The 13314-nt window shown below is 52.5% G+C and overlaps 1 protein-coding gene across 1 annotated transcript in view; it reads left to right on the top strand.

The window, feature by feature from the left end:
- The window catches only part of RELB (RELB proto-oncogene, NF-kB subunit), a 28475-nt gene extending 15292 nt beyond the window's left edge, over positions 1–13183 (top strand). Inside the window, exons 4-11 of the mRNA XM_049620854.1 lie at positions 707–864; positions 2241–2332; positions 2519–2650; positions 4383–4487; positions 9113–9328; positions 10073–10141; positions 10263–10340; positions 12368–13183. Of these exons, the coding sequence (XP_049476811.1) occupies positions 707–864; positions 2241–2332; positions 2519–2650; positions 4383–4487; positions 9113–9328; positions 10073–10141; positions 10263–10340; positions 12368–12756 (1239 nt within the window). The 3' untranslated portion in view covers positions 12757–13183. The remainder of the gene's footprint in view (positions 1–706; positions 865–2240; positions 2333–2518; positions 2651–4382; positions 4488–9112; positions 9329–10072; positions 10142–10262; positions 10341–12367) is intronic.
- The last annotated feature ends 131 nt before the right edge of the window (positions 13184–13314 follow it).

Here is a 13314-nt window from a genome sequence, read left to right as displayed (position 1 = left end):
AGAGAGGAAGACACAGAATCTGAAACAGGCTCCAGGCTCTGAGCTGTTAGCACAGAGCCGGACGCGGGGCTCGAACTCACGGGCCGCGAGATCATGACCTGAGCCGAAGTCAGACGCCCAACCGACTGAGCCACCCAGGCGCCCCGCGATACCCATCTTTTTATTCTTTCACAACACTGATTTTTTTTTTTTTTTGACCTGATGAACCACCATTTGGGCTCGTTTGAGGAATCACGGTGAGATTCAGGTGATGTGCTTCTGGAAAGCTGTCACAGCAGCGATGTTGTGCCTTCCCAGTGTACCCCGTCAGGGTGCCCAAGTCATTTTGGCCCAGTATTGGTGATGTTGACCTTGGCCACCTGATTTACACGGCGCCCAGTGGCGTTTCCCCTGCGAAGGTGCTTTTTTCCTCTGGTCATTAGTAAGTTCTCTGTGGGCCATACTTGGAGACCCTGTGTGCATCCAAGTTTCTAAAACTCACAGTGGCCAAAGAAGGGACATCTGGAGGGCAGCTATCATGTGATGAGGCCCCCAGGTCACCAGTCGGAAGCCTCTGGCTCAGGATCCCAGAGGGGTCTTAAGCAAACGCCCTTCCGTCATCCTGTGGGGGGAGAGGGTTGGGGAGTTACCAGAGGAGGCCCCAGGGAGTTTGGATGAGTGCAGGTGTCTGCGATGGGACCCCAAAAGTGCACCTGTCTCCCTGCAGCTCCGGGATTGTGGAGGGCTTCGGGAGGTGGAGGTGACCGCCTGCCTGGTGTGGAAGGATTGGCCTCACCGAGTCCACCCCCACAGCCTCGTGGGGAAAGACTGCACCGACGGCGTCTGCAGGGTGAGGCTCCGGCCTCATGTCAGCCCCCGGCACAGGTACTTGACCCCTGACCCCTAACCCTGCCCCTCAGGCACCAGAGAAATAGAGGGGCTGAAGATTGCCCAGGGAAACCTTAGCAAAAGGGGCCGCTTGGCCAGATTGTCCCCACTGCATTTCCTAGACGGGGAGACTGAGGCCAGGCCCGGGGGTGGTGGAGGGGCTTACCTAGGCCTGGCCCCCCTGCTGCACGCCCATTCACACACATTATATTTATCCCCATTTTGTAGAGGTGGAAACTGAGGCACGGAGAGGTGAAGGAGCCCAGATAGCTGATGGCAAAGCTGGGATTCGACTCCCGACCCCACTTAACTGCAAGGATCATTCCTTCTTTCCCTTTATAATTTACAAGAAATAAAAATTAAAAGGTACAAAAAGATTCTACAGTGAAAAATAAACTTCCTCCCAGCTATCAGTGTCCTTCAGCTATCAGCGTCCCTTCCTAGAGGCGGTTAAAAATATGTTACACGTACTTTCGTTTTTTCTCCCCTTACAAGTAGCAGACATTTGTACCTCCTTTTTATGTTCTAGTACATCTTGGAGATCACTCCTATAAGCATCTAGAGCTGCCCTATCCTTTTTCCTGGCTGCATAGAATTCTGATGTACAGACGTACACAATTAATTAAGCAAGTCCCCGACGAGTTTTTTCTACATTGGCATCATGTCGGTTTTAATTTGTAGTGTTCTTTTTTTTTTAATTTTTTTTAACGTTTATTTATTTATTTTTGAGACAGAGAGAGACAGAGCATGAGCGGGGGAGGGGCAGAGAGAGAGGGAGACACAGAATCTGAAACAGGCTCCAGGCTCTGAGCTGTCAGCACAGAGCCCGACACGGGGCTCGAACTCACGGACCGCGAGACCGTGACCTGAGCCCAAGTCGGACGCTTAACCGACTGAGCCACCCAGGCGCCCCACTTTTTTTTTTTTTTTTTAAATATTTATCTTTGAGAGAGCGCAAGCAGGGGAGGGGCAGAGAGAGGGGGACGGAGGATCTGAAGCGGGCTCTGCGCGGACAGGCCGACAGCAGCGAGCCCGATGTGGGGCTCGAACTCACGAGCTGCGAGATCATGACCCGAGCTGAAGTCGGATGCTCAACCGAGTGAGCCACCCGGGTGCCCCATAATTTGCAGTGTTCCTACCATAAATGGGGTTGGCCGGTGTTTTCATATGGGAAAGACAGGTGCGTTTCCAGGTGCTCTCGAGAATCCCCAATGCTCCTGAGGGGTTTAAACCCTTAGGGCCCTCCTGATGCTGGGCACCCTGAGACTCTGAGCCTCAAGGCAGCATCTGCCGGAGTCCTCCTCTGGGTTAGGTCTCTACCTGCCTATTCATGAGTACCTCCCTTCACCCATTCCTTCCCTCTCCCCGTTCAGCTTTAACAATCTGGGCATCCAGTGTGTGAGGAAGAAGGAGATTGAAGCCGCCATTGAGCGGAAGATTCAGCTGGGCATCGACCCCTACAATGGTGAGTCCCCGAAACTAGTCCGATTGGCTTGTCCTCCTGGACGCCTCGCCCTCTCTGCCACCCGGTCCCCTTACCTCACCTTCTCCGGTATCCGCTGTCTCCCCAGCCCCCAGTCCCTGCCCTCTCACCATCTTCCCACCAGAGTCTCCACCCCCCACCCTCAGCCTTCCCATCTCTCTCCTACAGCTGGGTCCCTGAAGAACCATCAAGAGGTAGACATGAATGTCGTGAGGATTTGCTTCCAGGCCTCATATAGGGACCAGCAGGGACAGATGCGCCGGATGGACCCCGTGCTCTCTGAGCCTGTCTATGACAAGAGTGAGTCTGGGGTGTGCGTATTAGGATCGTTGTTGGCCACAGATACTGGAAAGCCCCACATTCGATGGCTTGAACAAACAAGCCAAGGGTGTTCTCTATTTTTATTTGTCTCGTTATTAAGTCTGTCCGTGCTGATTCGGCTGCTCGGCAATATTAGGGCCCTGGTTCAGCTCTGTGATGCCCTTGGTCAGGAGCTGGCTGCCACGGCTCCAGATATCATGTCTGTGTTCAAGGCACGATGGGCTGTGTCACCCTGTACGGTGTGCAGGCTGTACACTGCCCAATTGCAGTGGTCAGCATTTATTAGGTAGCCTATGGAAGCGAGGGCTCTTAGTATTGTAGAGTGCACAACCTGAACCACTGTACTAGGCAGTTCTAGGAAAGAGGCAGCACGAGTAATAATACTTTTTTCTTTCATACAGAAAACAGTAGATTCCCCAGAATCCCCCTGGTAGACTTCTGTTTATGTATCATTGGCCATAATTTGGTCTCATCGCTGCCCCTAGTTGCAAGGGAGTCTGGGAAGGCAAGTATTTAGGTTTTCCATCCTCTACAGAGCAATATAGGCATGGAGGAGGAGAATGGGAATGGCTGTTAGGTTTTAGCAGCCTACAGTGACTGCCACAAGCATCAAAATGAGGAGGGATTTTTTTTTTAAGTTTATTTATTTTGAGACAGAGAGAGGGAGGGGCAGAGAGAGAATCCCAAACAGGCTCCATGCTGTCAGTGCAAAGCCCAGTTCGGGACTTGATTTCACAAACCATGAGATCGCAACCTGAGCCAAAACCAAGAGTCAGCCGCTTAAGTGACTGATCCACCCAGGTGCCCCCAAATGGGAGGGATATTAATTCAGTCAAGGCTTTTGTGGGTGCAAGTGATAGGATTCCAACTCAAATGGGCTGAAGAATCTGTTTGTTCCATTAATTAACAAGGTCCAGCACCTAAAGTGCTTCAGGTCTGGCTGAATCCAGGTGCCCAGCGGTACCATTAGGGATCTCTTTCCAACTCTAAGTTCTATTTCCTCCACTTTAGAGTCATTTTTGGCAGGGTCCTCCCATGGTGGGGGCAAAATGACTGTATGCAGCCCTAGCCTTGTATCCTACCAGCTTGGAACCTCTCCCCTGTGCCCAAAGAGAGCTTCTCTTACCCAGTGTTTTTGGTTGGATTCTCGGGGCTTGCTCTCATTGGCCTGGCTTCGGTCATGTGTTCCTCTCTGACCAATCAGCTGTGGCCAGAGGGAGGCAGTGCTTTCATTGGCCAGGTTTGGGGCATGTGATCACTGCTGAGCTAGGGAGTGGCTTCAGCCCCCCAAAACAGGTGCACACTTGACTGAGATGGGGGTGGGGGCTGTTATCTTCAAGAAAAATTGAGGGGCTGCTGCTAGACAGGCAAGACGAGGGTGTCCACTACAGATCTCAGACCACGAATCCTCCTCTCAGAATGGTCTCTGACCCCTGACCTGGCCGACTCTCCTCTGAGGTCTGACAGCCTCCCTTTCGGCTGGACGCTCACTGGGCCTCAGCCTGGAGGACTCGCGACTCTCCATCGACCCTTCCGTCTGAGCATCTTCTTCTTCTCCCTGGACCACGGGTTCCAGGAGGATCAGGCCAGCTGGCTTCTCCGTTTCCATCTTGGCCTGGCCCAGGGTGGGCACCCACGGGGTACCTGCTAAGGGTTGGATGACCGAATTCTCATCTTTGCTTCCATCCCTCTTCCCCTCGCTCTGTCCCAGAGTCCACAAACACGTCAGAGCTGCGGATTTGCCGAATTAACAAGGAGAGCGGGCCGTGCACGGGGGGCGAGGAGCTCTATCTGCTGTGCGACAAGGTGCAGAAAGGTGAGGGACCTGGGACAGCGCCCCGGGACGGGGCGTGGGGTCTGCTGGCTTTGCTGGGGTAGCCAGGGAGCTGGGAGGGTGATTGGGTGAGGAGGAGCTGGTCGACTGGGGGCGGCGGAGTCGAAGGATCCAGAACTCTGGTTGTGGAGCCCGAGTGAAACAGCTGACTGGTCCGTTCGCTCACGGAGCCGCTCACTCGCTCATTCATGAGCAAAGATGGAGAGCCTTATGTGCTGGCTCACGCCAGGCAGTGCCGGCCCCCAGGAGCTGCGGTGGGGACGGGGCGGGGGGACTCTGATATTAACATCTTGGAGTTGCATAAATAAATGCTTTATGACGGCTGGGCTAGGGCTACAGGAGGAGGAAAATGGAGAGGGGGAGAAATATCTCCCCCGCTTCATTCGTGTCTGTTCAAGTGTCCCTTTTTCAAAGAGAGGGTTTCATAAAAAACAGGTGCCCGCCGCATTGCCTGGCTGGGGAGAGCTTTCCCTCTTACCATATATGTCTTTTCTGTATCCTTTGCGTTTTCTGTCATGTGACTCTATTATACATCGCATCACCCCCAACAGTAATAAAGAGCTAACGTTTATCTTGCCTTTCTATATGCCAAGCTCTCTTACAAGCACTTTGGTTTTTGTTTTCGATTTTTTTTTTAATGTTTATTTATTTTTGAGAGGAAGACAGAGGGCAAGCCGGGGAGGTGCAGAGAAAGGGAGGAGACACAGAATCTGAAGCAGGCTCCAGGCTCGGAGCTGTCAGCACAGAGCCCAACGTGAGGCTTGAACCCACGAACTTATGAGATCATAACCTGAGTTGAAGTCGGATGCTTAACTGACTGAGCCACCCAGGCACCCGTCTTACAAGCATTTTGTACGTATCACTCAGTAGATCATCTAATTGCCTGACAGTTCTAGGAGGTAGATCCAATCATTATCTCTCTTTTTATAGACAGGAAACTAAAGCACAGAAAGGTTAAGTAACTTGCACAAGGTCACACAGCTAGGCGGGTAGAGACCGGATTTGAATGCAGGTGGTCTGTGCTCCTAATCATCGTTCTGGGAGGAAACAGAAAAAAGATAGAGAAAGAGAGTTGAAAAAAAATTCAGGAAGATGGTGACAAAGTAGTGTTTGGAGAAAAACAATTCTGAGAAAGGAGATAGGGAAGAATGGCTGGAAGGCTTGTGGGCACAATTTTACTCAGTGGGGTCAGGGAAGACCACTCTTAGGGTATGTTGTGGGAGCCATGAGGGATCTGTGTGACTCTCTGGGGAAGAGCGATTCAGCAGAGGAAACAGCAAGTGCAAAGGCCCTGGGGTGGTAGCAGGTCCCGGTGTTGGAGGAACAGCAAGGCCATTGGGGCAGGTGGGGAGCAGAGTGGGAGAGCCTGTCACAGCTTCAGGGATCCTTCTCAATCCTTTCTCAGGCTGTGTCATTACATAGTTAACATCTGTCTCCTCCATTGGGGTGTATAGGGTAGGACCTAGGGCTGTCTTGGTGAGCAGCTGTGTCCCCAGAACTACCCAGTCCAGGGTCAAGCACACATGACGTTCTCAGGAAAAAAAAAAAAAAAAAAAGTACTTTTTTTTGTTTTTTGCCACAAGTTTCACTCTTTAAAATTAAAAATTGTTTCAATGTTTATTTATTTTTGAGAGAGAGAGCACGCATGCAGGTGAGGGAGGGGCAGGGAGAGAGGGGACAGAGGATCTCAAGCCAGCTCCATGCTGATAGCGGGGAGCCTAATGTGGGACTCGAACTCACGAACCATGAGATCATGACCTGGGCCGAAGTCAGACACTCAACCAACTGGGCCACCTGGCTGCCCCTTACTCTTTAAAAAAAAAATTTTTTTTAACTGTTTTAACGTATACAATTCAGTGGCACTTAATACAGTCATCATGGGGTGCCACCACCACTATCTAGTTCCAGAACATTTTCATGGTCTATTATATTATATAAGCAGTCACTCTGTATTCTTCCCTCCCCTAAGCCCTGGCCACCACTAATCAGTGTCTGTTGGTAGGTTTCTTTCTTCTGGACATTTCACATAAATGGAATCTTAGGACACATGGCCTTTCATGTCTGGCTTCTTTCGCTTAATGTTTGCAGGATTCATCTGTGTGGTAGTATGGTGCTTCCTTCCTTTTTATGACTGAATACACCACTGCACAGATATATAATTTGTTTATTCATTTATAAGTTGGTGGACATTTGGGTTGGCTATTCTTGTTTTTTAATTTAAAAATGTTTTATTTTGTAAACACTTGAGTTTTTGGGTTTTTTTTTTTTTTTAAAACTAGATGTTTTTTTTTTTTTTTTTTTTTTTTTTTCTTTTTTTTTTTTTTTTTAGAGAGAGAAAGCACGAGCAGGGGAGGGGCAGAGAGAGAGAATCCCAAGCGGGCTCTGCAATGCAGAGTCTGGTGTAGGGCTCAATCCTACCACCCTGAGGAGAAATCAAGAGTCAGACACTTAACTGACTGAGCCACCCAGGTTCCCCCCACCTTTTGGTTATTACAAGTGTCACTATGACCAATCGAACATTTATGTATAAGTTTTTGTGCCCAGGAATGGGAGGTTCTTAATTTTTTTTTAACGTTTATGTATTATTGAGAGACAGAGAGAGACAGCATGAGCATAGGAGGGGCAGAGAGAGGAGGAGACACAGAATCTGAAGCAAGCTCCAGGCTCTGAGCTGTTAGCACAGAGCCCGACGCGGGGCTCAAACTCCCAAACCTGATCATGACCTGAGCCGAAGTCGGACGCTCAACTGGCTGAGGCCCCCAGGTGCCCCCCCCCCCCCCCCCAGGAATGGGAGGTTCTTATAAAATTTTGAGTGAATGAGCAAATGGTGATTGAGTGGCTCTCTGTGCTGGGCCCTTGTGCTAGGCAGTGTTGGGACACAGCAGTGACAGAGACAGCCCCAGGCTCTGCTCTCGCAGGGCTCCCAGTTCAGTGGGGGGGGGGGGGGCGGGGGGGAGGGAGGGATAAGGAAATAAAGACAAATTCCAAAGGTGAGTTATGCTAAGACAGAAGAAGACAAAGCACCAAGACTGAACAACAAGAAGACCAGACATGGTCTGGGCACCATGGAAGGCTTCCCAGAGGAGGTGATATTTGAGCCAAGATCTGAGGAATGCCAAGGAGATTGTTAGGGGCCTGGGATTGGGGACCAAGAGCAGGGAGACTGTTCCAGGTGTGTGCAAATAACTAGGGGCAGATGTGAGTCCTGACCATCGTTCACTCACTGGCCAGTCTTGGGTTGGTGACTTCACCACCCTGAGTCTCCATTTCCTCATCCCTGAAACGAGCTGGTGTTGGGATGTTACGGGATCTCAACTACCCAAGAACTACACTACAAAGAGTTAACGTTAATGAGAATTTCTGAGTGCCAGGCCTGAAGCTAGTACCTTGTATAATGCTAATAAAAGTAATCATACTTGGGGCCCCTGGGGGGCTCAGTCGGTCACGGTCACGCATCCGACTCTGGCTCAGGTCATGATCTCGAGTTTCATGAGTTGGGGCTCTGTGCTGACAGCTCAGAGGCTGGAGCCTGCTTCGGATTGTGTCTCCCTCCCTCTCTGCCCCCTCCCTGCTCGTGCTCTCTCTCTCTCTCTCTCCCTCCCTCTCTCAAAAATAAATAAACATTAAAAAAAAATTAAAGTGGCTGTGTAGGAGAGTTGGCACAGTAGATCTGAGACTATTATCCTTTGAAAGGCCTACTTCAAGGGCTGACCCTTGGCTAGCTTTTGGAATCTTGGGTGTCGAGAGGGCTCCCACCATTCCCTGACTGATGGGAGTGGCTCACTTGTTTAAACTGTTTGCACGGACAATGTGGTTTGTGCTGAACACCTGCTTTGCTTCTGGGAGTCTGGAATTTTGGTATGTGCCAGGCAGACAGTGCCTATGGAACCAGCCCCCAGTAAAAACCCCCGGGGTGCCAGGGTCTCCAGCGAGCTTCCCTGAGAGACCGCATTTCACACGTGTTGTCACAGTTTGTTATGGGGGGGGGGGGAATCAGCATGTTCTCTGCGACTCCACTGGGAGAGGACTCTTGGAAGCTTGTGACTGGTTTCCTCTGGACTTTACTCCAGGCAAAATGTTTTCCCTCTACTGAGGACGCTCATTATCCTCTTGCTGTAATAAATCTCAGCCATGAGTATGAGTATATGTTGAGTCCTGTGGGTGCCCTTAGTGAATCACTGAATCTGACAGTGGTCTGCGGGGCTTCTGACACCGTGGGGATATTAATTCTACCTGCCGCTCAGGTTGCTCAAAGGATTAAATGAGATAATATACATAAAAAATATTTAAGATACTTAGTGACTAGCACCCGAGTAGGTGCTCAACAGGTTAGCTGCCACGATGATTAGTTTTATTCTTAAGACTATCAATATCGAGGGCACCTGGCTGGTTCGGTTGGTAGAGCGTGTGATTCTCGATCTTGGGGTCGTGAGTTCAAGCCCCACATGGGGCGTGGAACTCATTTAAAAAAAAAAAATCAGCTGGAATTGCAAAAACTTAAAAAAATACTTGAAAAACATCAACATTGATTTGGGGGGAGGCTGAACGTGTTGGGGGCCCAGTGGGCCAGTGTCCTGGCTCAGCTGATGTCCCCACTTTCCCGCCAGAGGATATATCGGTGGTGTTCAGCAGGGCCTCCTGGGAAGGCCGGGCAGACTTCTCCCAGGCCGATGTGCACCGCCAGATCGCCATTGTGTTCAAGACACCGCCCTATGAGGACCTGGAAATCGCTGAGCCTGTGACCGTGAACGTCTTCCTGCAGCGGCTTACCGACGGGGTCTGCAGTGAGCCTCTGCCCTTCACGTACCTGCCTCGGGACCATGGTAACCACAGAAATCCAGGGTGACCCACTGCCCAGAGACCAGGTCTTTGGCCTAGAGGGGCCAGGGGAAGAGGCAGAAGTAAAATGCAGGTTCATGACCGCACAGACTGGGGTTCAACTCCTGGACCCACTACTTACTGGTTTTGTGAACTTGGCCTCTCTCAACCTCAGCCTCCTATGTAAAATGGAAATAATGCTACCCATCTGATGGCATTTGGGGAGTATTTATTTGTCCCCTCAGCACGTCGGCTCATGCCTGGCCCTGTACCGGGTGGTGCTGGGGACACAGCAGTGACCAAGGTAGCCTCAGCTTTGCCCTTGTAAGTGTCATAGTCCTTTAGTGGGGATGGAATTGCTCGGGGGACTCAGGTCACTCCGAGGGGGCATCTGACCCAAGCCTGGGGATCAGGGAAGCCTTCCTGGAGAAGGGGATGGCTGAGGACGTGAGGATGTCTAAGCAATTCTTGAGGGAAGTGGTGGGAGGCGGGAAATAGTGTCAAGCAGCTGGAGTCGCAAGTGCAAAGGTCCTGAGGCAGGATTGTGCCTGGCGTGTTCCAGGAACGACAAAGAGGCCAGTGTGGCTAGAAGTGGATCTGGGTTTTTCATTCTGATTAAGATGTGGACATCTATTTGCATTAGTTGGCCAAAAACTAGAGCAAGTCAAGGACTTCCTAAACGGTGTCTGTAATTAATGCTTAATTATAATTATTGATGGATTCCCTTGCCCCTGGTGTCTCCTGAACAGACAGCTACGGAGTGGACAAGAAGCGGAAACGGGGGATGCCGGACGTCCTTGGGGAGCTGAACAGCTCCGGTGTGTCCCTTATGCCCCTTTCCACACCCATCTCCAGGTTCCTGGGAGGGGATGGCTAAGTCCTAGGCTGGGGAGGCGGGGCTGTGAGGGTCCAGGGCTCCTCATCTCCACCTTCCCTTAGACCCCCATGGCATCGAGAGCAAACGGCGGAGGAAAAAGCCGGCCTTCCTGGATCACTTCCTGCCCAACCACGGCTCAGGTGGGTCACAGCACGGGTGGGTCCCTGCCCTCTGAAGCAGGGTGAGGGTGCTTCTGGCCTCTTCAGCGCCCCCCCCCCCCCCCCCCCCCCCCCCCCCACCTCCCACAAGGCCAGTAACTCACCACTTAGGCAGCAGCCTGAAGTAGAAAGGATAAGAGTTCTGGACACAGTCTGGAGGCTCTGATCTCAGCTGGGCCGTTGACCCGCTGGGTGACCATGGCCAAGTTGGTCAGAGCTTCAGGGCCTCCTCTGAAGCGTTTCACCATAGGCCTACCTCACGGGCCTTTTAGATTTTAATGTACCTTTTAACGTTTATTTATTGATGTTGGGAGAGTGAGAGCGAGTGGGGGAGGGGCGGAAAGAGAGGGAGAGGGAGACTCCCAAGCAGGCTCCGCGCTCAGCGCACGGCGCCCGACAGAGAGGCAGACGGGGGGGTCTTACCCGAGGTCACCCACCTGGTCTGTGATGGGGCAGGGAGCTGTACGTGGCCATCTGTGTAGGTTGGTGGTGAAGCGCTGTGTGAAGGAGGTAGCCGGGAGTGGATGGCAGGCAGGTGGGGGTGGGTGTCAGGGCCAGCCAACTCTCACCGAGAGCCTCTCTAACCCAGCCACCCTCTGGCCTGTTCGACCCCTGCCTTCATCTAAACTCACACGCCAGCTTCCACTTCCCATGAACCGCAGCCCCATCTGGCTGCCATCAGAAGCCTCCCCACCCACTGACCGCCAGCTGGAAGAACGCCACCCCCCCCCCACCCCCAGTACCCGAGCCACACAGCTCCCAGCCAGAGTCAGCTGAACCTGGACCCAGCCAGCCCCACCCTGGAGGTTTCAAGTGTCACCTGTTACTCCCTCTACCCACTGCCCCTGGTAACCAGTGCCTCCAGAGCTCCGCCCATAGCAACCACCAATGCCAGCCTCTCCTCATTAGCCACCTGCCATTCATCTGCCTCCTCCATCACCCCAGTTTCCCAGTGCCTAAAGTCCCCCTCTCTCATCCTTGGGGCAGAGCTGCTCTGGCATGATAGTATAATGGTCAGGAGCATGGCCTTATGGGATCAGACGCAGTTTGAATTCTGAGGCCCGAATTTAGCCACGGTGAGACTTCCGTGTGACTCCTCGGGACCTCATCTGTCAGACGGAAACTCTACCTCTTAAGGTCCCTTTTAGAATTTAGTGAGGTCCTGTCCCACAGCACAGTGGCTGCCACAGAGTTCATGCTCAGATCTTAGGAACTTGCCAGAGATCGGGAATGCCACCTGCATTTGTTATGATCATGTTTAGCTGCGTTCACAGCAAAACCCAAATTAACGGGCTTTGACAAGGTAGAACTTGATGTCTTCTCTCAGATAATCAGAGATAGACAGTCCTGGGATGGTTTGGAGGCTGTATGATCATCAGAGACCCAAGCAAGCTCCAGCCATTTTCACCTCACAGTTTCTATCTCATGGTCCAAGGTGGCTGCCCCAGCTCCAGCCATCATGCCCACATTCCAGCGAGGAAAACTTAGTCACATAACCACATTAAGCTGTAAGCAAGGCTGGGAAATAGAGTCCCAGTAGTCCTGGGTCCCTTTCTGAGATAAGCGTAATATACCTTTGCTGGTGAGGTTTGTCTTGTTGCAAAGAGACACTCTCCTATAATGACACATAATTTTACCTTCCAATTTGGGGACTGGTGACTCCCATGTGCGGGGATTTCTTTTCGGGTTGTGTCTATAATGGGGGGGGGGGATAGAGGGGCTTTAGAGCCTCTTCAGCTTTCTTATTTTTTGGAAACACTCCCTAGCACTGCAGGAGCATGGTTTGAACCCTGGGTCCACAACTCGCCAGCTATGTGTGAGTGAATTATGTTGCCTCAGTTTGCTTATTAAGTGAGAATGGTGATAGTCCCTACTCCAAGGGTCTCCTTGGGATTAACAGAGGCCACAGTAATAACGCATTTAGCACTATCAGGGCATTCGAGTTAAAACCGGGCCAGAAGTTGACCCTGAAGCCTGCCCTGCTTCCTTCGGTCTTTTCATCCCTGCAGGCCCGTTCCTCCCGCCGTCAGCCCTGCTGCCGGATACAGACTTCTTCCCTGGCCCCGTGTCCCTACCCGGCCTGGAGCCCCCAGGGGGGCCGGACCTCCTGGACGACAGCTTTGCCTACGATGACGCCACAGCCCCCACACTCTTCACCATGCTGGACATGTTGCCCCCGGCGCCGCCACTCGCCAGCGCTGTCACGGGCAACGGGGCTGCAGGGCCCACTGTTGGAGAGCCTTCCGGCCCCGAGCCAATGACACTGGACTCATACCAGGCCCCAGGCCCCGGGGACGGGGGCACTGCCAGCCTTGTGGGCAGCAACATGTTCCCCAACCAGTACCGCGAGGTCGGATTTGGGGGAGGGCTCCTGTCCCCGGGGCCCGAGGCCACGTAGCCCCGAGGTGCTGGAGGAGAGAGGCGTTGGGCGGGGAGGGAAGTAGGTAGAAGGAGCCCTGAAAACCCAACCAGGATGTCCAGCACCTCCATCCCCTTGGGCCACCCTTGGTCAGTCTTCCGACCTCCTCATCCTTCTGAATGGGACATGTTCAGCGCTGGTCAGAAGCTCCGTAGCACCGGTTTCCCCTGAGCCCATTTTACAAATGAGAAAACCGAGTCCGGAGAGGAAAAGGGGCTTGGCTCCCATGCACCAGCTTGTAAAGCTGCCTCAACCCCCACAAGACGGGGGGCACCTTCTCCAGGCGGATTCTGGAGTGTATATATGGGAGAAGGGTGCAGATCCTCAGCTCTCCTTCCCCAAGCCTGAAGGTGGGGGATACAGGTTGTTTGTTTTGAGTCTTCCCAATAAAGATGAGTTTTTGAGCCTTGGGAGTCTGGTCTCTCCTCCGCCTGGGAAACACCCCGGGCCCCTCACGCACAAACCCTCCGGGAAGCCCTTAGCTCCGCCTCTCACGCCTCCGTCCTCCAGGCCCCGCCCCTTCCCTTCAGGGCACGC

The sequence above is a fragment of the Panthera uncia genome (assembly GCF_023721935.1).
Source record: "Panthera uncia isolate 11264 chromosome E2 unlocalized genomic scaffold, Puncia_PCG_1.0 HiC_scaffold_19, whole genome shotgun sequence".
Taxonomy (NCBI): domain Eukaryota; kingdom Metazoa; phylum Chordata; class Mammalia; order Carnivora; family Felidae; genus Panthera; species Panthera uncia.
The sequence above is the reverse complement of the archived record's forward strand: the minus strand, read 5'-3'. Positions and strand labels throughout refer to the sequence as shown.